The sequence below is a fragment of the Sus scrofa genome, chromosome 15 (genome assembly GCF_000003025.6).
Source record: "Sus scrofa isolate TJ Tabasco breed Duroc chromosome 15, Sscrofa11.1, whole genome shotgun sequence".
NCBI classification, from domain to species: Eukaryota; Metazoa; Chordata; class Mammalia; order Artiodactyla; family Suidae; genus Sus; species Sus scrofa.
This window is the reverse complement of record NC_010457.5, coordinates 68926578-68949733: the sequence shown is the minus strand read 5'-3', so window position 1 is coordinate 68949733 and position 23156 is coordinate 68926578. Positions and strand designations below refer to the sequence as shown.

The following is a 23156-nucleotide window of genomic DNA, read 5'->3' as shown; positions in this document are numbered from 1 at the left end:
CCTGCTCTCCATGTCTGTAAGTCTATACTGTTCATTTGTGCCATATTTTAGATTACACGTATAAGTGATATCATATGGTATTTGTTTTTCTCTTTCTTGATACTTCACTTAGTATGATAATCTCTAGTTACATCCATGTTGTTGTGAATGGCATTACTTCTTTCTTTTTAATGGAAGTATAGTATTCCATTGTATGTATGTACTACATCTTAATCCATTCATCTGTTGAAGATCATTCATGTTGATTGATATTTTCAGGTCTCATGTTTTTGCATGCCCCTCAAACACCTTCTTTTTGTAGACTTCTTATCCTCTCAGTGCTAATGTTCTGGTTGTGAATCTTTCATCCTATTAGATCTAGGTGATTTTTACGAAATTCTTACATTTGTGGTCATGTTTAAATGTTAATTTATCCTGATTAATTACTCATATTCATTGCATTGTTGCATAGACATTTAAGGACATGTGTCTGATTCTTGATCTGCTTCCCTGTTATTTTTCCCTTGAAATAGCTAGAAAGCCCTCCACTAGATCTTCCTTCCATGTCATAATCATTTATTTTATTATCCCATTTCTTTGATTTTAAAGAAGATCTTCCTTCCATGTCATAATCATTTATTTTATTTTATTATCCCATTTCTTTGATTTACTTCAGCTTTAATACTTTTTGATTGCGTCAGGAAATCTCTGGCCCATTAAGTCAACATAACCTGCATTCTGTGTTTGGCCCAATGGCAAGGTATTATAACCTAGATCCTCTCCTAGTAAGGAGAAATCCTGTCCCTAACACCATTTACTTTCATCTCCCTTCCTCCATCTTTTCCAAAGTTATCACCTTCAAATGCAGGGAGAAATGAAAACACCACCTGTGTTCCCAGACTTTCTATTTCCTATCTAGGGCTTCAACATCATGAGAGATAAATCTCAGGTTCCTTCAGATGCTATAATGCAGCCCCATATGATTCAGCAGAAGTGGGTAGCAGTTGGGTTTGATTAGTCTTGGCAGGCACTCTGTCACATCTCAGGAAAAGGCTCCAAGAGGACCACACAACTCCCAATTAACCACGTCAGGCTTGCATCTGGCTCTCTCTGTGTCCTTCAGTAGGAAGTCAATACCACCCAAAGTGAATCTCAGGATTTCCAACACCTATTGCCTCCTGTGACAATGACTTTTTGTTCTATAGACCAGAAGATGCTACTTCTTTGGAAGATCTCATTCACCCCTTATGGGCAGAACCTCAGCTTTCTATGTCATGCCGTAATATAGAGATTCTTAAATCATTCAGCAGCATGAGGGTTTTAAAGACAAATCCAATACAGATCCTGCCCTTAAGGAATCTATGGTCTAGGAAATGAGAGATGTGTATTAATATAATAATGAATATTTTATTGCACTTTATGTTATCTCATTAAAACCACACAGCTACTCTTGAAAGTTACCATAGTTATCTCTGTTTTACCAGTAAAAAAACTGAGGCTTTCAGTCTTTAATTGGCCTATCAGGGGTCATCACCTCTAAGGTGATAGTCTTATAAGTCAAGGTCTTCACGAAGATTTGCATTTTCACCTGTTAGCGAATGAAAAGATACTATGAGTCATCAATCAGGTGGAGTCACCTCAGGGTCAATGTGCTCTCACTCAACAACACTTTGGAAGAGTTTTCACTTCTTTTGCCAAGTCTATTTGCTTTTTTGTTCTTTCTTAGCCACCAAGGCTAGTCTAGCAGTCTGTCCCTTCACCTCTATCCATTCTCTTAGGCAATGTCTTGCTTCCTCAGTTTTGGTTCTCTGCTCTCTCCAGTTCTTTAGAAAGGTTGTGTCTGGCCTGATCTCCCCAAAACACAGGAATGAATCTACTCTACAGCAAAACTCACAAGGGTCCTATGAACTGCCACACTAAATTTAAAATACTCTGCTTTGTGTTCACAGCCCTTTGTAGCCTGACCCTGTTCTACAAATTCAAAATTTATTTCTTATTCGCCTTAGTTTCAATTTATCTCTTCAGTGACCCATGGTTTACAAGATTAAAATTCCTTTTAAACCCTCTTTTGAGCGGTCTTCTTTTTTGCTATCGCTTTCTATGTGTTTCCGTAGGAGAATTGGCACATTGTATTGTGATAATTTGTTTCATTTTGTTTCATCTTGGTTTCTGTGCTCAGCTAGAATGAGTTCCTGAAAGCTGTAAACCATAACTTAAACATCTTTGTGTCTCAGATGCAATGTCTACATGTAATAGGCATTCAATAAGTGCTTATCGAGATGAATGAACTTGATGAATAAGCTGTTACACCTAATTAGCTGATAATGTAAACACCTCTGTTAATGCTTGATACATAGTAGGCCTTTGATTAATACCCCTTTAGTTTGACAAGGCTGTTTCTCTCTCACGTTTTTAACTTTGGTATTTTTAAAGGTACCATTAGTTGAACAGCTCTTCCGCAAAGAGTTCGAACCATTTTTGAAGAAATGGTATCGTGTTACTAGATTAAGTGGTGATACCCAATTGAAAATAACATTTCCAGAAGTTGTCAAGTCTTGTGATGTTATTATCAGTACAGCTCAAATCCTTGAAAACTCCCTTTTAAACTCAGAAGAAGGAGAAGACCCTGGTGTACAGCTGTCAGGTTGGTTAAAATGTTTATTTTTGGAAAGATAATTAGTAGTAATATTAATGGTAGTAAAAGAAGCTGTATTTCTTAGTTTTTAAAATGTTGATTTAAAAATTAATTATGATTTAGATTGTCTTCCATTTTTTTTTCAATAAAACCCTTCTTCCTTGTGAAAGCAAATAAAAAACTGGAGACGTTTTTAGTCAGATCACTTTATTCTGCATAAGAACATCACTTTTTTCCATCTTTTTGTCTTTTCTAGGGCTGCACCCATGGCATAGGTTGTTCCCAGGCTAGGGGTCCAATCAGAGCTATAGCCTCACCAGCCTACACCAGGGCCACAGCAACATGGGATCTGAGCCAACGTCTGCGACCTACACCACAGCTACCGGCAACGCCAGGTCCTTAACCCACTGAGCGAGGCCAGGGATCAAACCCAAAACCTCATGGTTACTAGTCGGGTTCGTTAACCACTGAGCCACAACGGGAACTCCAGAACATCATTATTAAATCAAACATTTTCTAGACTTTGCATTAATTCTGTATTTCTAAGTTCTTTTTATATGTTAGTGGATCCTGTTAGATATGCCTTCTTCTCCAGAGAGTAAATATAATCTTTTCTGTTTTGTGGGGGATGGGAAGAAAAGTTAGGCAAGAGGAAGAGAAAGAAGTATATATACTCATAATAATTAAATGCAAAGTTTAAACAAAGTAAAATGATTCCTCTTTAAATAGTGTTTTTCATTTGATAGAATGAAAATAAAATTCACCAACTTAAAATTATATATTTTATTAAAAAACAAAATTGCATTTCTGAGAGTTTTGGGGGAAAAGCCAGAGTTTGAAATCCATGCCATAACACTTTTTAGATCTATAAATTTTCCAAAACTCATCTATTAAATGAGCATAATAGTTAACAGAGATAATTTCCTGATTACTGTACATGAACTTATGTATTTACAGGTGGCTAGGATAGTTGCATTTGCCCTTAAAAAGTAAAAACTGCTTGTGTCAGTATTCTGCCCAAGAAAATACATCTCCAAGGCAGCTCAGTCTACCAGCTAAAAGAGCCTTTTTTAACTGTATTTTGTCAGTATGGGCAAATAAACCATTTAAATTTTTTTTAAGACTTTTCTCTCATCATCATTGACGAATGCCATCACACCAACAAAGAAGCAGTCTATAATAACATCATGAGGCGTTATTTGAAACAGAAATTGAAAAACAATAAACTCAAGAAAGAAGAGAAACCAGTGATTCCCTTACCTCAGATATTGGGACTAACAGCCTCACCAGGTGTTGGGGGAGCCAAAAAGCAAGCCAAAGCTGAAGAACATATTTTAAAAGTAAGTCATTAACTTTCTTCATAACCAGAAAAACCAAAGTTAGAGCAAATGCCAATACTTCTTGGGTAAGATTAGGTCCAGATGCCATGGAGTGCAGGAAAGAAGCTATTCCATGATCATCAGTTGAGCGAAATCTATATGCTTTAGTTAATGTAAATACACTCAGTCTTCTACAAAATAGAAATATGCCTTAGTAAATAACTATGACATGGAATAATAGCCCCCAAATTATAGAGAGCAAACGTAAGTATTAAAAAATTGGGACAAATGAAATACCTTCCTTTAAATATCTACTCCTATTTTTAAACTTAATGATCTACTTTATATAGAAATATGCATAAGCTAAGAAAGTTTCTAATTTCATACATACTCCATGAGTTTTAGAATTGCATATTTTCTTCTGAGCCTTTTTTTGTTCTGTGTGATTCTCAGATTCTAGGTAATTCAAATTAAATGGGAAAATGGAGATATGAGAATCTTTAAATTTGTTTTGTTTTGTTTTGTTTTTTTCTTTTTTGGCTGCCCTGTGGCCTATGGAATTTCTGGACCAGGGATCAGATCTGAGCCACAGCTGTGACCTACACCACAGCTGTAGCAATGCAGGATCTTTAACCCACAGGCCAGGGATTGAACTTGCATCCTGGCACTTCAGTGACATCAACAGTACTGTTGTACCACAATAGGAACTCCAAAAGTCTATATCTTGTCAGCTGCCTGCAGATGGTAACAATATATACAGTGCTTTTGTTGATCTCAAGCACTGAAAGAATTCAGAGTAATTCACAAAGTATGTTAGCGCTAAAGCCCTTACTTTAAGTTGAAGTCAGTGAAAATCATATAGAGTAGACAAAAGCACAATTATTGGTTAGAACATATAATTTATTACTAGTATTAAGGATTAACTGCAATTCAAATTCAGGCACATGGGCTTCAGCTGCTCCTAGCTTTGTAGTATCCTCTTTTATGTGTGGAAGAAAGTGATAATATGATCCATGGATATCAAGATGACCTTTAAAATGCATCATGTAATATGGTTATCTCATAACCATTCTTGCTGATCTCTGCAATTTGCTGTATTCTCTCCACATCGTTTTTTTCAGCTGGAAAGTGAAATTTAAGGAATGTAAATAAATATATTTCTTTCTGGAATTTTCTGCCAACCCAATTTCAAAGCATCTTTTTACTCTATCAGGGTAGATTTTGTTGGCTAATCAGATCCACAGTAAGGCAATATTAAAATGCTATATTTAGCAAATTGTGCTACCTATTTCTTACATGAGAAAGATTTCTGCATTGAGTTAATTGAAAGGGAAAAGTATTTGAATATCAAAACCTGTCTCTTTTCCAGATATGTGCCAATCTTGATGCATTTACCATTAAAACTGTGAAAAAAAATATTAATCAACTTAAAGACCAAATAAAGGAGCCATGCAAAAAGTTTGTAATCGCAGATGACACCAGAGAAGTATGTGCTTAAGATTTTATATTTATTTACTTGATGACATCATACCTAACTGCAAAGGTCATTTTACAGTGAGCATCCAAAGAATATTATTTTAAAATTTTAGCAAAGAGTTACAGTTTTATTAAATTTTATTGATATTAGGCAGCAAGGCACTGCTGTGAATTCACTGTTCAAATCTTTTAGTTTTCTGAACTAGATGAAGAGTAGCTCAATAACTGGTTGATGGTTGATATATATGAACTGTGGGGTGGGAAGGATTGTGAAGCTAGAGGGGTTAACATAGTTTCTCTTATTCTTTTTACTTTCTTGGTGAATTCCAGTATTTGTTTCTTGACATTGAACAGAGCCATTTTTTGCTACCAGATTACAGTTGGTGGTGATAATGAGAATCCTACCTAATTGGCATATTTACCTTCTTAAGAAAATACTTATGGTAAAGAAGTGAAATATTTACTTTAATGGTGTTTTTGGAATAAGTATCTTCACTGATTATAAAAACCAACTTAGAGTCAGTTTGGACATTATGACTAGTACATTATGTCAATACATTCTTTTGCAAAATATAAAAAGTAGGATAAATTTTAGCTTTACTTACTTGATAATAAATTTAAGCTCTGTGTACTTGAGGTTCTGAAAATCTACCTCATAAGAATGTTGGATATGAAATATGCACAATAGATAACATTGTGCTTGAAATGTAGTAGGCGCTGAACTGAGGTTAGCAATCAACCTCCATAGATCTTTTTTTTTTTTTTGAAATTCTGAAAAAAGAGTGCTCTCTATTCCAGCTGAACTAGCACATTTAAAAAAAAAAAAAAATTTGTATTACAGGATTTCCCATCCTGGTGCAGTAGAAACGAATCTCAGTAGGAACCATGAGGTTGCTGGTTTGATCCCTGGCCTTGCTCAGTGGGTTAAGGGTCCAGCGTTGCCATGAGCTGTGGTGTAGGTCACAGATGCAGCTTGGATCTGGCATTGCTGTGGCTGTGGTGTAGGCCAGCAGCTACAGCTCCGATTTGATCCCTAGCCTGGGAATCTCCATATGCCATGGGTGTGGCCCTAAAAGACAAAAAATAAATAAATAAATTATTAGAGTATAGTTGACTTCATTTTGTTTTTTGTTTTGTTTTGTTTTTTGCCAGCTGCCTGGTGTCATGTGGAGTTCCCAGGCTAGGGATCAGATCTGAACTGCAATCTTTAACCCACTGTGCTGGGCCAAAGATCAAACCTGAACTCTGGTGTTTCAGAGACACTGCCGATCCCATTGCCCCACAGCAGGAACTTCAGAGCTAGTGCATTGAATATACTTTATTTTTCTTCAGTTTTTGTTATTTATCCAGTTTTGCTTGATAAGTTTAAATGTTTCTACTCCAAATAATTTTTAAAAATCCACAAAATCCTCAATGTATATTTAAAAGAATTTACCATCTTACTTTTTACCTTAAGTTTTAGTGTACTTTTTTTTTGTTTGTTTGTTTTTGTCTTTTGTCTTTTTGTTGTTGTTGTTGCTATTTCTTGGGCCGCTCCCGCGGCATATGGAGGTTCCCAGGCTAGGGGTTGAATCGGAGCTGTAGCCACCGGCCTACTCCAGAGCCACAGCAACGCGGGATCCGAGCCGCGTCTGCAACCTACACCACAGCTCACGGCAACGCCGGATCGTTAACCCACTGAGCAAGGGCAGGGACCGAACCAGCAACCTCATGGTTCCTAGTTGGATTCGTTAACCACTGTGCCACGACGGGAACTCCTTAGTGTACTTTTAATTGAAGTATATAACATGCACACAAAAAAGTGCAAATGCTTAAGTGTACAGACTGCTGAATTTTCATAAACTGAACACATCCATATAACCAAAATCCAGAACAAGAGAAACAATGTTGTCACAATCCCCAAAACTTCTCATTCTCCTCTTCAGTAACCCGCCTCTTAGGGTAACTGCTGTCCTGACTTCTAGCACCAGAGGTGGGTTTTGACAGCTTCTGAATTTTCTATAAATGAAATCCTGTAGTATGTACTCTTCTGTGTCTGGCTTTTTTCAAAACCCTACCTTTAAACTTTTAATTTTGGTAGAAATAATACTGAAACCAGTTCTTCAAAAAGAAATGCTTCTTAAATTAGACTGCAGGCTTTCTGAGTAGTTGGGGCACTACTTTAATATATGTTTTTAAATTTACTATTAGCATTCAAGGTATGTATCATTCAGTAATTTTATTTTCGTAAAATATTTAAAATGGAAATTCCAGCAGGAATACCTGGTGTTGGTGTGGTGTGGCTTAAGGGTGGAGGCAAAAGGGAAGCTGATAAAAATCAGTGTACAGGGAGGTGATCAGAGTAACTTGTTACTTTTGTCTAGACAATGATCCTAAATCAGATTTATTTCAATATAAAAATTGTTTTAACAGATATAATGTTATTCATTTAACAATATAAATATGTAAGAATAAATGTATAATTTATTTTTAGGATCTGTTTAAAGATAGACTTCTAGAAATAATGACAAACATTCAAACTTTTTGCCAAATTAGTCCTATGTCGGATTTTGGAACTCAACCCTATGAACAATGGCTCATTCAAATGGAAAAAAAAGGTAATTTGGGTTTTGCCCTAACACTTAATTTATCCCATGTTTATGCCAAGATTCCAGATCACATATTCCTAAGCACACTGAGAAGCAAATGCAGTAGCAAATGGAATATCTGTGTTCTAAGCAGCACACGGATAAACATGTTCTAATTCCTTATCTAAGGAAGAGACACCAATTCGTCCATTTTCTTGTTATCTCCAGAGTCTTTCACTTACTATATATTTAAAATATTAAGATAAATATTGACATCTCTGTCTCCAAACTGCAAACTCAACTAGTTTTTTGTGCCATTCCTCTGAGTAAGCATGAATCAAGTACATGTTTTTGCTGACATGGAGCATAAGTAGCAAGTCTAGGAGTCAGAAAACTTGCCCCCTTTAGTGCTTATGGCACATTTTAAGCCTTAACTTGCTCGCTCATTTCAAAAACAAGGTGAAGCCTATTTTTGACTCATTATCATCAACACATTCAACCCCACAGCACAGTTTGGGAGAGGGTTCTATTATTATTTCATAATATATTCTTTCATAGCTGCAAGAGACGGAAATCGCAAAGATCGTGTTTGTGCAGAACATTTGAAAAAGTACAATGAGGCTCTACAAATTAATGATACAATCCGAAGGATTGATGCCTATAATCACCTTAAAACTTTCTACAATGATGAGAAAGAAAAGAAGTTTGAAGTCCTGGAAGATGACAGTGATGACAATGGAGATGATAGTGATAACGATGAAGATGAGAATGATGAAAAGAAACCTTCAAAACTGGATGAATCAGATATATTTCTCATGACTTTATTTTTGAGTAAGAATCATTGTAACACTTTTGCATGATCTCATGTGTTAACCTCTTTGGCATGAACCTCCTGCTTCCTAAGAGCTCTCCAAAGCACCCTCTTAAAATAATCTTTCATATTGAAAGAAGAAATCCCACTCATATTGTAGCTATTTCTAATTGATGGGATCAGGCTAATCATGAGTTGTATAATGATAATTAATCATTTGGTCATCTGGTTTTATTGTCAAGATGACTGCAAAAAAATGTATTTTAAAAACTAGCCTGATTATTAGATGTGGCACAAGATTAACTCTAGATGAATACCTTAGTACATCATTCTACAAAATCCTTCAGTGTAATTATTCACGTATTTTACTAATTTCAAATATTTCTTAAAGGAAACAAGAAAATATTGAAGAAGCTGGCTGAAAACCCAGAATATGAAAATGAAAAGCTGACCAAATTAAGAAACACCATAATGGAACATTTTACAAGGACTGAGGAATCAGCACGAGGAATAATTTTCACAAAAACACGACAGAGTGCATATGCCCTTTCCCAGTGGATTACTGACAATAAAAAATTTGCAGAAGTAGGAGTCAAAGCCCACCATCTGATTGGAGCTGGACACAGCAGTGAGTTCAAGCCCATGACACAGGTGTAAACGTCTTTTTGGATTTTTTTTTCTTATGTTTATTTCTCTTCCCAGATTAGTTGTAGTCCTTTCTTTTCATCAGTCTTCTCACCAACCTATGACTACTTTAATGGAATGAAATATTTGTTCTTGAAAGTACATGTGAGTTTAATAGCAGTCTAAGCTGTGGTATTTGGTAGGCTAAGCGTTGTTCTAGGAATAATTTTTTTCCCACATTCTTAGAGGAGCTTTTTAAATTGAGTTTCCTTTGCAAAAATGACTGACACTTAAACTTTTAGTAATAAAATGTGAAAACAGTTACAATATAATATCAAGTGGAAAAGTCAAATTCCCACAAGAATGTGTGCATTATAATTAGAACTATGTAAAATATGTTTGCATAGGATGAGATCTTTAAGGGAACTTGGAATAATTAAGACATTGATGTGTTAGAGATTTGGGACTATAAGAGATTCTCTTTTCCTTTTTAAGATTTTGTTTTGTTTTGTTTTCAATTCATTATACCACTTATGTGTACAGTGAAAAATACTTGGGAAAGAAAAAGGCGCTCAGCACTCACAGACATTATAAGCATAGGTAAAACAATGGCTTGTTAGAGTAAAATGTACTTCTGAAGTCATATTTGTCTTTTTTTAATTAAAAATATTCTTATTTTTTTTTTTAATTTTATGGCTGCTCCCATGGCATGAGGAAGTTCCTGGGCCAGAGATTGAATTGGAGCTGCAGCTTTGACTTAAACTATCCCATCATTGCTGGATCTTTTAACCCACTGTTTGGGGCCGAGGAGCAAACCAGCACCTCTGCCAAGACCCGAGACACTACAGTTGGATTTTTAACCCACTGCTCCATGATGGGCTTGAGGCTTTTGAGCCTTGCTGGACAAGGGGACCCTTAAGTTCTGATAGCTCATCATCATTTGGTCCAATGGAGCAAATTAAATCTGTTTTAATGTTTGCTGAAAAGAAGTTATTTTGAAATTGTCCACCATAACTCTTGATATGCTCCCTACATATACTTAAGTGAAAGATACCTCTAACATTTATGCCAGGGAAAGAAAGCACTGTTTTCTTTAGGTATGGAGTTTACTTCTTTCTTTATAGTGTCAACTGGTTTACTTAGCATGTTTCCCTTTTTGCCTTAGCTTCTAGGTAACTCACAGATGAAATTGAAGTTCATTCTCTCAGCTTCCATGTTAACCCTTACAGTAACATACCTATATGCTCTTTCTCTCTTGGTACTGTTTTTAAGTTTCTATTCTATTAACTTTACCATTAGGACTTTGATTTATATGGATTCAGCTCCTCTTTGAAAAAAGGTGAGAACAAATGGAAAGTGTGCATTCAAGCTGCTTATCCATTTCAGACTTGGTGGCGGCATGCCAAAATATAGAACACACCCCCTTCCTCATTCACCACATCCTTACCTTGTGAGTTTTCAATGGAAACGTTGAAAGAGGAGTCAGACATATTTGGGATGTGATGTGTGCACCAAAGGCCTCTGGACCAACACATTTGATAAGAAATAAAACTACCCTGGCCACATCAAGCTAGGATCATGCTCACTCATTCCTCCTCTGTGAGGTCAGAGTGCGTATTTAATTTCTTTACCCATATTAACTTTGAAAATTCAGATCTTTCACTTAAATGTAGCTGTTTTAATTATTTTTAATAACTTATTCTTTCATTTTATTTATATCTTCCCTTTGAACAGATAATACATTTACCTCTTTCAAAATTAATAAGGGATAGGGCACAGTCCTCCAGCCTTCCACTTCCCCTTCTTGGAGACAGCCAATGTCTTCAGTCTCTTCCAGGAATATAATTTTTTTTCTTTCGCTTGAATGACTTTTAAAGTAACCAAATGCAGTATACAGTGTATATTTTCTCTGTGACTCAAAATTCGACTATTTTTAAAAGTGCCACTGCATCTTATTCCCTATTAAAGATTCTGAAATCAGTGTAGTGAAAAGCAAAGTCCATTTTGGTTTCTCATTGCTGTATCCTCTTCTCAACTGAAAGCATCTCCTCCTGTCTTTTCTCCAAGTCACCCATCAATTTATTTCTTTGGCATAAAGGATGGCTTTCCCACCTCCAGACTGGAGGATGGAAATATTTTGTTATTGTGTGGTAATCCCAGATTGGAAATCAAATGTTGTCTCACCATCATGTCTTTGTTCAATGCCAAAAACAGATGGCAGCAAATCCATGTATGATCTAATCCTTTGATTTACACTGACCAGTTGCAATTTAGTATTTCATTTCCTAATTAGAAGATTTTAATGTGTTTAGCATTACGACATTTAATTTATTAAAATGTTTCTACAGAATGAACAAAGAGAAGTCATTAGTAAATTTCGCACGGGAAAAATAAATCTGCTTATCGCTACCACGGTGGCAGAAGAAGGTCTGGATATTAAAGAGTGTAATATCGTTATTCGATATGGTCTCGTCACTAATGAAATAGCCATGGTCCAGGTACATTCAAATGCCTCAAATATGTTAATTTTTGACTTTCTGTTCTTGTTTTATTTTCTTTTAGTAAAACAGCACACAGTTCTAAAAATATGTCCATTTTCCTATGAAAAGGGGAATAAATATGTATACAAATATGTCCACAAATATTGAATTATTACGTAGTCCACTTGAATCAAATAAAATGTTATATATAAATTATGCCCAAATAAAAAATAAATGATAAACAGCTATGCAAAACTGCTTTTTATATTGTTTTGTTTTGTTTTGCTTTTTAGGGCTGCACCTGTGGCATATGGAGGTTCCCAGGCTAGGGGTCAAATTGGAGCTGCAACTGCCAGCCTATGCCACAGCCACAGCAATGCCAGATCCAAGACCTGTCTGAGACCTACAGCAACACCAAATCCTTAACCCACTGACTGAGGCCAGGAATAGAACCTGAATCCTCATGGATACTAGTTGGGTTTGTAATCCGCTGAGCCACAATGGGAACTCCTGCCTTTTATGTTGTTATTTAATTCATATTACAACCAGATATCTATTATATTTTTTAGACCACTCTTCTTTGATTGTTATTTCTGTGTCCTAAGACTTTTTGGGAACATGACATTTAACTCATTACTAAGAATTAAAATAAGCCTCCTTATTTCTAGGATGTCTGTGAAGTGGCATCTGGACCCCAAATCTGAAGCACAGTGCCCCAAAAATGTCTGACAAAGTAACAATACACTGAACCCTAGGGAGCCATGCTGTTTTGCACTTTCCTTTTTTTTTTTTTGCTTTTTTTGGGGGGCCGCACCCAAAGCATATGGAGGGTCCCAGGCTAGCGGTCAAATCGGAGCTACAGCTGCCGGCCTGTGCCACAGCCACAGCAGTGCTGAATCCAAGCCGCGTCTGCAACCTACACCATAGTTTATGGCAATGCCGGATCCTTAACCCACTGAGCAAGGCCAGGGATCAACCCTGCACCCTCATGGATACTACTCAGGTTTGTTAATTACTGAGCCACAAAGGGAACTCCCACTTTCCTTTTTATTCTTTCAACTTTTCTCTATGTTTGAAATTTTTTATAATAAAATATTGGAGGGGAGCAGACACATCTATGCAAAAAAAGAAAAAAGTAGTGAATTGTCCCATTTTTTATTAAATTTCACTTTATCTCTTACCCACACTATTGTTAATAATAATTGTTACCTTTTATTGAGTATGTATAAGATTTGTGCTAATTAATAGATATAATATTTTTCCTATAAAATGAACTGGAGTTTTTTTTAATACTTTAAATTTCATCTTTGAATGGAAGACAAGTCATGAAGACTAAGATAACCATACAGCCACCAAATTAAGAAGTACTTATATTTCAGGAGTTGATGTGTTTATTCAGTGCCTCATTAAGCAGAATAATATTTTTGAGGATCATATTATAGTTGATAGTTAGGTTACTGGAAAAAGCCGTAACATTTTCTGTTAGTCAAAATGTGCTTAAAAGAAGATAGAAATTTATCAGCATTTGAGCAGATTTTTAATGGAAAAATGTGCTCAATATTGAAGGTAGGATGCTGGGAACAGAGTGATATGCTCCACAGCCTTGGTGTCAAGGTCAGACATGCCTTCTTACCATTAGCCCTCCTACCAGGCACTGTGAATGGGGCTCCCCCAGCTCAAATCACTGATGGTGGTCCCCAGGGTTTAAGAAGGGGGCTCTGGGGAGCAGAAAGGCTGAATGGGATGGTCTTATGTTACCTAGGCTTCTGAGGGCTGATGTAGGGACCCAAGCAGCATCCCTCTAGAACAGTGTTTCTGCACCAAAGTGTGTTTTGAATTTCAGAAAGCCAGCTTGTAAAGAAAGAATAATAACTAACTTTACTGAGAATAGGGGGATCATTTGAAGACTGGGACACTGAACAATGAATATCATTCCAGGATAAAACCAGGAGAGTTCACAGCAAGGCATAGCCCTTCATTGACTCAATTTCTTTCTGTTCTCAGGCCCGTGGTCGAGCCAGAGCTGATGAGAGCACCTACGTCCTGGTTGCCCAAAGTGGCTCTGGAGTTATTGAACGTGAGACCGTTAATGATTTCCGAGAGAAAATGATGTATAAAGCTATAGACCGTGTTCAAAATATGAAACCAGAAGAGTATGCTCATAAGGTATTGTTTTGGGCCAACTCTAGATTTAGTTTTCACTTTAAAATGACTGCATGTGGTTGCCATTGATATCTCTGTGGCTAAGTCTCCAGACAGAAATTATAAGTTCCAGTTTGATGAGCTATGCTGAGTCCAAATTCACATAACAAGAATCAAGATCCATGGTGGGTAGAAATTGTCAGGGAGTGCTTCTCTACACTTTGATAAATTTAGGTTGTCCTGGATCCAGAAAGATGAGTGCGACTCACTTATTCAACCCAACCTGGTAATTTTGATCTGGTCTCATCTGTTGATACAGGCACAGCTGTTTTCATTCCAGAAACATTCATGAAGTACTTACTGTGTGACAGGCAACATTCTAGAAACAGAGCATAGTAGCAAACAGCACAGATAGATCTCTGTTGTATGAAACTCACATTCTAGTATGTACATGTCGAGATTTGAGGAGGAGAAACAATATATAGAAATAAAGCAAGAATTACATCATATGGAAAGCCATGCTAGAGAATTAGAACAGGACAATGTGAAAGAAGTCTCTAGATGGGCACTTTAGGTTGGGTGTTTGAGAAAGGCCTCTTGGAGGGAGAAACATTGACTAGCCCTGAATCATAAGAAAATACATCATATGTCATCTTATGCTGCATCTCAGTTTACTACTGTAGCGTCATTTGTGTTGTGAGAAGAACTCAGTGAAGGAAGAATGTATTTCTACAATATTTCAGGAAATCCCCCATACCACTGAATTAAAGACTGTAACTACTATAATAGCAAACAATCCATTTAGAAGAAAATTCACACCCTTGCATATGGGTGTGAATGTTAGTTTCTTAACATTGGAATTGGCTCTACCCTAAATAGAGTTTCACGAAAGGGATGCTTTCAAATTGGTGTGCATTGCTATAACCAACTCCAAGGTTTCCTGGCCAGGTTTCTACACGAATTTATATTTTAAAACCCCTTCAAATATAAGGCAAACCAAACATTTTGTGGTGTCAAAGCAAACATTTGTGGCCATATAGTACCACTGGAAAGTTATCACTTTACATTTAAAGTCCTAAATGAATAAATCAAGTGGGATGTTTTCAAAGATTGCTGTTTCAAGACCACTTTTAAAAGTCTCCTTTGCCTAAGAGACCTGCTATCCTAAAATTACTCCAGGTAGCAAACTCAGAGCAAGGATGGCAATGATGTGGGGTACTTGGCACCACTACTGTGTTCAGAGCCCCCAGCATACGTTGATACCAGGTTAGAGAACTCCTTTCTTCTGATTTAAGAACCCTTCTCAATGCAATGTTCAGGCCACCACTGATGAATGGTGAGAGGTGGCACATAAGGTGAGGTCTTTTTTCCAGGTCATACACTGAGTTTCTACATCACTGAAAACTTTTTCAAACAAATCAGATTTCAGGAGCAAGCTGAAGATAATTTTTTTCCCTGGCCTTGACCCTACAACTTATGACACATTATTGTACTTTATTTACACTTAGATGGATGATAGCTGTGCCTCCCATATATGTACTATGATTTCTTTTCTTTTTTGCCCCTCTAATTGTTTTATATTCTTTACTATTTTAGAGCTATTCTTTTGGTTTCTGGCATCCTGGTTACCTATCCAAACACTGACCTTGGTTTTGCTTTTCTTTCTGTCACACTCATAGGTGTTTCTTAATTGCCCACACGTATGGCATCCAATGCCAAATCATCTTTTCACCGACTCACTGAACCATAAATATCTTGCAAGAACAACCTAATTAAACTTTTAAAGAACAGAATATTCAATTCATTATATTGTTATAATTTACATAGGTAGTTAATCTTCATACTTATCTGATTAAACTGTGATTCTGCTCACAGGTTCACTTGCAAGGTTTTGTTCTCTCTCTCTCTCTCTTTTGTGTGTGTGTATGCGAAATATGGTTGCTTCAAATCAAGGCCTAAAACACAGAGCCAAGAGCCAAAGACGTGGGCCTTTCAGCTTTGTTCATCAGGCTGATAATTTACTTTTACTGTAAACTTCCCTTTGGTCTTTAAAAAAACAATGTCTTCCTCCACAGCTTAATATAAATTTGTCATCCCCGAGAGGTTTAGTTTGGAGGTAAATCATTTAAGAGGTAGGGCTTTCTACTGTGAAGATGTAAATGCATGAGAACTATCCAATCCCTATTTCAAGTTTTATATCTCTCATAAACTATATTGACTGTTATGAAATACATTGCTTCACTAGCCACAGAATCAGGAATATAAAATTTTAAGGGCTTATACTCTCACATAAAGTGTGTGGGCAACCTAGATCCACACAGTCAGTCACTCCATGACGTCATGAGAAAGCAAAAGCTCCTCTCTCTCTCTTCTCTGCCCTTTTATTATTTGGCTTTCATTCTTAAGGTCAAAACTTTTAGAACTTCAGCTGCCACGTGTTCACTTTAAGAAGGAAGGAAGAGGAAGATGGAAAAGGCAGAAGTGCAAATGCTAGCTATCTGATACTTAAGGGCCCTTTCTGGAAATTCCATTCAACATCTTCTTATGTCTCAGTGGCTTGGAAATGTAGTCATTTAGCTAGCATACTTACATAAAGGCTACTGAAGGAGAAACTAATAGTTTCTGTTATAAATCTATAAAGAGGAGATTGACTAAGCAAAGGGTCTGGAAATTATAATGTGTGAAGAAAAATGAAAGAAACTAGGGGTTTATCATTTATAAGAAATAACTAAAGCTGATGAAGGAACAGTGTTTAGTTCTTTAAAGAGACTCTATTTGGAAGAAAGATTAGACTTAATTTATGAGACAATTAAAACTAATGGAGGTGGAGGTTAGAAGGAGAAAGGGTTTTTTTTTTTGGTTTTTTTTTTTTTAAGTAAATACTGCCAAAGACTTTCTCACAATTGGACTTTTCTAAAATAGAATGGGCTGTGCTTTGAACACTTGATGATTCCACATTTCTATGATTACAGGACAAGATTCCACACTAAATTCTTTGGGGGCCAGCCATCTCTTCATTACTTTTATTTCTAGATCATGGGTTAAGCGTATATGTTCATAACTATCTGAGATCTCTGGATTCCAGGAGACTTCAGTGAAAGTATGAAAAAAAAACATTGCATATTCTTTCCTCTGTGCAGATTTTGGAATTACAGATGCAAAGTATAATGGAAAAGAAAATGAAAATCAAGAGAAGTATTGCAAAGCAATGCAAGGACAACCCATCATTAATAAGTTTTCTATGCAAAAACTGCAGTGTGCTAGCCTGCTCTGGAGAAGATATCCACATAATTGAGAAGATGCACCATGTCAACATGACACCAGAGTTCAAGTAAGTCCAGGAAGACTCAATTTAAGTTTCTTTATAAGGGATGAAGGAGGATATATTGTAAATGTTCTTCCAAAACAGTACAAATGAGAGTCATTATTTTTCAGAACTTGCCTCCTTAGTCTCCGAATTATATACCTATTTCAAGTGTCCATTTTTCTTTTTAAAAATTAATTTAATTTTTGTCAGTTTAATTTAATTTTTGTTTTATACTTGAGTATAGTTGATTTACAATATTGTGTTAGGTTTCAGGTGTACAGCAAAGTGAATCAGTTATACCTATACATATATATCCATTCTTTCTCATAGTCATTTACTATAGAGGTTATTATAGAATATTATGTCCATTTTGCAAATATACTGCATAGGTAAAGGAGGGAAAAAGTGTAAGACCAAAGCCATTTTGATACAAGGCACATCTGTTTGTGTATGCTCATATTTGTTCTCAAATTCTTGAACAACTTAAGCCCAGTTAAAATAATCAGCAGAAAGAAGCTACAAAAGGCAGCACACCCTTTGAGAGGTGTATGTGAAAAGGGGGTATCTACTTAGAAATCTGACAAAAGAAATGAGCCTTAACGAATGTGTGTGGAGAAGTAGCAAATCCAGCAACATGTACCATCAGCCATATAGTGGTCCTGTATGAATTGTCAGGGATGATTCTGACTCCTTGATAATTTTAGGAACCTGTATATTGTGAGAGGAAACAAGGCACTGCAGACGAAGTTTGCTGACTATCAAACAAATGGCGAGATAATCTGCAAAAAATGTGGCCAAGTGAGTAAATTGTTGTGTGCTTAATTTTACTTTGACCAAAGGGAATTCTTAATTGAACATACTTTTTTTTTTTTTTAATCTCACTCTCTCTTTTGTTTTCCAGGCTTGGGGAACGATGATGGTGCACAAAGGCTTAGATTTGCCTTGTCTCAAAATAAAGAATTATGTAGTGGCTTTCAAAAATAATTTATTTAAGAAACAATACAAAAAGTGGGTAGAATTACCCATCACATTTCCCGATCTTAACTATTCAGAATATTGTTTGTCTAGTGATGAGGACTGATGTTTGATTCCAGATTCTTTTAAAATATTATCAACTTGACCTTTCATAGGATTTTGATGACAATTTTCATTATACTACAGAACTGATGTAAGAATTAATAAAATCATCGCTTTATTCTGTGTTGAACTGTATGGAAGAAGACAATGTATTATGCTTTCCATTTCTATCTTGGTGGGCAGAGGTAAAGAAATGCTACCAGTAATACTCATTAGTGATTCTGGTACAGTGGAAAGAATACTGGGGCATAAATGAGGATCTGAGGTACTAATCTCAATCCTGTCACCAATTTTCAGAATAAAACGAATCAGTTCATCACTTTTTTTTTTTCTTTTTTTCTTTTTTGGCCACCCCACAGCATATGGAGTTCCCGGGCCAGGAATAAGATCAGAGCCGCTGTTGTGACCCAAGCCACAGCTGTGGCAATACTAGATACCCCACCCACTGTGCCAGGCCAGGAAATTGAACCTGTGTCTCAGCACTCCCAAGATGCCATCAATTCTGTTGTACCACAGCGGGAACTCTGAAAATCAGTTTATCTTCTGAACCAGTCTCCTTATTGGTGAAATGGTTATAGTGTTATCTGTCTTTGCTTTTATTAGCTTTCTATTGCTCTAACGAATTACTGCAAATAGTGGCTTAAAACAACACTCATTTATTTTGCACATGTTCTGTAGGTCAGAGGTCTAGGCAAGGTTTCAGAAGGCTAAAGTCAAGGTGTCAGCCAGATGATGATCTCAACTGGATACACTGGGGGAAGAATCACTTCCAAGCTCTTTCAGGTTGTTGTCTGTTATCTCCTTGCAGCTAAAGACTTGGATTCCTGTTTCCTTGGTAGCTGTCAACTGGGAATCACTCTGAACCCCGAAGACCAGCTTCACCATGTGGTCTGGTCATGGGGCCATCCACAGCTATTTGCTTCTTCACAGCCATCAGGAAACTCTCTCAAGTCTGCCAAGATAGTCTAAACCATAATCACAGGAGTCTTAACTCTAAGGTTTTTATAGGGAGAACATGGAGCGAGACAGACTTGGGTTTGGATCCTCACTAGTTTGTGATGTGAGCAAGTCACTTAATCTCTCTGAGATGGTAGGAAGCTAATACCAACCTTGAGGCACTGTTCTGAGAATTTAGATATTGCATATAACCTACCTAGTAGTTGGCAAATGCATTTGGTTTTTTGTATAATTTCCAAATGTCATATATGTATAGAGTGTATTAGTAAGGGTTTTCAGAAAAGCAGAAGCAGTGGTAGCTATGGGTATGGCATAATAACAGTAAATTTTAGACCTATATTTGATTATAAGTATTATAAACATTCAGTGTTTATCCCAGAGGGCTCGTCTCAAGAAGTAAGTAGTAACTGTAGTGAAACATGGTTGCTATGAATAGGCTATTCAGTGAAGTTAGTGGAAGTATTTAATGTTCAGATCTTCTACAAGTGCAACACAAAGATACATTACCAACATAAATATAAAGATCAGAACATTTATTAAGTGACTGTAGGACTTAAGTAAGTCTGTCATATAGACACAATTTTAATTAGTCTGTCTTTAGCTTCAGGAGGAATATAGTAATGGAAGCAAGATAAGTGTCCATCAACAGATGAATGGATAAAGATGATATGCTACGTGCACACACACACACACACACACACAATGGAACACTACTTAGCTATAAAAAAAGAATGAAATTTTGCCATTTGCAGCAACATGGATGGACTTGGAGGGCGTTATGCCTAGTGAAATAAGTCAGACTAAGAATAACAAATACTGTATGATGTCACTTATATGTGGAATATAAAAAATACAACAAACTAGTGCATATAACAAAAAAGAAGCATTTTCACAGATATAGAGAACAAACTAGTGGTTACAATTGGGGGGTGAATAGGGACAATATAGAGTTGGGGGAGTGGGAGATACAGACTATTGGTTGTAAGATAGGCTCAGGGATATACTGTATGACAAAGGGAATATAGCTACTATTTTGTAATAAATGTAAAGTAACCTTTAAAAATGTGTAACAATTAGAAAATATATAATAATATACTGAATAGACCAGCAATTGCATGGAAAAGGAGAGAGAGAGAGAGGGAGAGAGGGGATTGCAGTGGAGCAGATCAACAGTAATTTTTGTCTGGCACAAATTGTGCTTGCCTTTTATTTGTTTCTAAATCCTTAAACTTTTTTTTTCAGGTGGTAGGTTATAAAGTATAAAATATATATGGAAAGCATTGCAGATATTTTTTATAATTTTTAGATATTTTCCACATAGAATATTACCAAGTCCCTTTTTATAGGAAATTAATTATTCCATAAGCATCTCATTTAAGGATGAAATTAGACAGTGGTGAGCCCTATTAGTTCATAAGTTTAAAATCCAAATTAACAGCCACAGTCTAGGTGGGAAGAGCAACAGACTGGTTATTGGAAGTAATATTTAACCATGCAGTTTAAGCCACCACTTCAGTTGAATATATTTGATGAAATATATTATTTTTGGCCACTAATTTAAAAACTAGACATAATTTTGACACTTAGGCAAGAAATTTAAATGTTTAATTCAGTTATATATTTTTAAGTAACAATGAACCAAAGATGAACATTTTTTCAGTTTAAATATTTCCTTCAAACCCTGCCCTCTGCCATTCTTAATGAGCACTTGTATTGAATAAACATAGGATGAATGGACTACTGAATGGTTAGTTCTTTCATTATGAATCTCTTAATGGGTCATGGAAATGATCATAATTCATTAAGCTATAAGGATTTGTACAATTACTAAAATGACTAAAAGGACTGATTAGTGTCGTCTTGGAAGGGTTAACCACCTGATATTAATATCATTTCAGTACCATACTGAGGTTTCTACTAAATTTACTTTTTTGCTTGGCATTTGACCTGAAGTTATATTTTCATTACTTGACTTTGCACAATTCATACTAATAACCTGTTCAGTTCAAAATTGCAACTTAATATAACTTTCAAAAGATTTACTACATTGAAAAAGTGAATCCCAAAACTTTCTCTCAAACAATGATGTTTCTTGTGTTTAATTAGACCAAAAAAATTTTTTTTCTATTGAAAGCCACTAACTTCATGGGGAAAAATCATATCATCAAATATTTTAAGTCCTACCATGTGTAAAGTACTGTATTTTAAGCACAGAGAATAGTGAGTAAAATAAGGATTTTGAGTATAGGATCTTTTACTCAATAATAAGTAAACTAAGGATCTTTTAGGATTCAGAAAGATTAGCCACATTCATAAACATCAGAATTACAGGAAAGACAGTGATCAATGCCATAAAAAGAACAAAGAGATTGCTTCCAACAGGGATGGAAGAAAAAAGGTTGCATTGAATTGTGGACTATCAAGAAAAAAGGTTGCATTGAATTGTGGACTATCAAAGTTCTTTTTGAGGTATCCTCTCTGGGAGAGGGTGTGTTAAGGACAGATAGCGTAGAGGTAAGAAAAAAGGAGAAGCGAGAATTTCACCAGCAAATATGGTTAGATAACATTTCAATAGAAAAGGAAAGGTTATTCTAACTATGCTTAGAATAAAATATTTTTGATTTGCAGTGTATGATAAGTCTGAGGTAATTTTGTACATAACATTTGATTTTAAAACATTAAACATTATCTGCCTAAGTAATTACAAAATAGTTAAACTTATATTAAAAAGATTCAACTCCTGTGCAAGTATTTGAAAAGGAAATAAGCTGAGGACAGAGGATGCCAATTTTTGATGTAACAGTCACGGGCGGAGAGGTCAGGACTTCTGTGAGTGGAGCTTGACGAGGGAGGAAAACTGCAAGATGCCTGGGCTCTGATCACATTCATCCTGTTCCAAAGATGCCTCAAGACTCACTCCTATTTTTCCAACATTCTCCTAGACAATGACATTAACAACTGGCCCAGCAGAGTCATAACCATTCTGAGGAAAATAAAGTCCAGAAAAATCATAGTTTGCTCTGGAAAAAGGATGGTGGATGGAGGGATGGATATTTGGTGCCATGTGCTGCTTTGTTTGCAACAGCCATTGATGAACATATTAAAAGATGTTTTTCAAAATGCTTGGTGGTATCTGTGTAATTTGACTGAACTACGTGATAGGCTAAGGAAAACTGACCCATACCAAATAAGCCTGGTAGATATTCTTCAACAAAGAGTGAATTTGGGGAAATGAAGAAATGGATGTAATAAGTGTAGGTAGATTTAAATGGACATTGTAAAAAAAAAAAAAGAAAAAAAAGAAAGAAAGAAATGGGGAGAATATTTTGAAAGGGAACTCAAAGCTTTCAGCCCATTTGCAGGCCAAGGTGTAAAAGTCCAGAAACAAGGAGAAATTCAAGACTCAAGAAGGAGAGAGGATTATGATGGCAGAATAGAAGGACTGGAGCTCAACTTCTCTCCTAAAAACAACAAAATTCACAACTAAAGATTGAGCAATCTCCACCCAAATGGACCAGAAACCTTAAAAATGATACCCTACTCCAGAAGAAAAAGAGGAGGCCACATCAAGAGGTAGGAGGGGCGATTTCAGGATATAAACAACCCCATACCTCCCAGGTGGGAAACTCCACAGACTGAAAACTAACTGATTCACAGAGACTCACCTACAGGAGTGAGAGTTCTGAGCCCCACATCAAACCTTCACCTGTGGGGATCTGGCACTGGGAGAAAGAGTCCCTGGAGCATCTGGCTTTGAAGCCTAGTGGGGTTTGTGTGCAGGA

At 36.2% G+C, this 23156-nt stretch overlaps 1 protein-coding gene across 2 annotated transcripts in view; it reads left to right on the top strand.

Annotated features, from left to right (window-relative positions):
- The window catches only part of IFIH1 (interferon induced with helicase C domain 1), a 54148-nt gene extending 35412 nt beyond the window's left edge, over positions 1 to 18736 (top strand). The window contains exons 5-15 of one of the 2 annotated variants that reach the window (XM_005671881.3): positions 2413 to 2623; positions 3737 to 3954; positions 5303 to 5419; positions 7883 to 8006; positions 8535 to 8807; positions 9179 to 9438; positions 11760 to 11909; positions 13896 to 14057; positions 17174 to 17364; positions 18045 to 18138; positions 18242 to 18736. In XM_005671881.3, the coding sequence (XP_005671938.1) occupies positions 2413 to 2623; positions 3737 to 3954; positions 5303 to 5419; positions 7883 to 8006; positions 8535 to 8807; positions 9179 to 9438; positions 11760 to 11909; positions 13896 to 14057; positions 17174 to 17364; positions 18045 to 18138; positions 18242 to 18421 (1980 nt within the window). In that variant the 3' untranslated portion in view covers positions 18422 to 18736. 2 annotated transcript variants of the gene reach the window in all.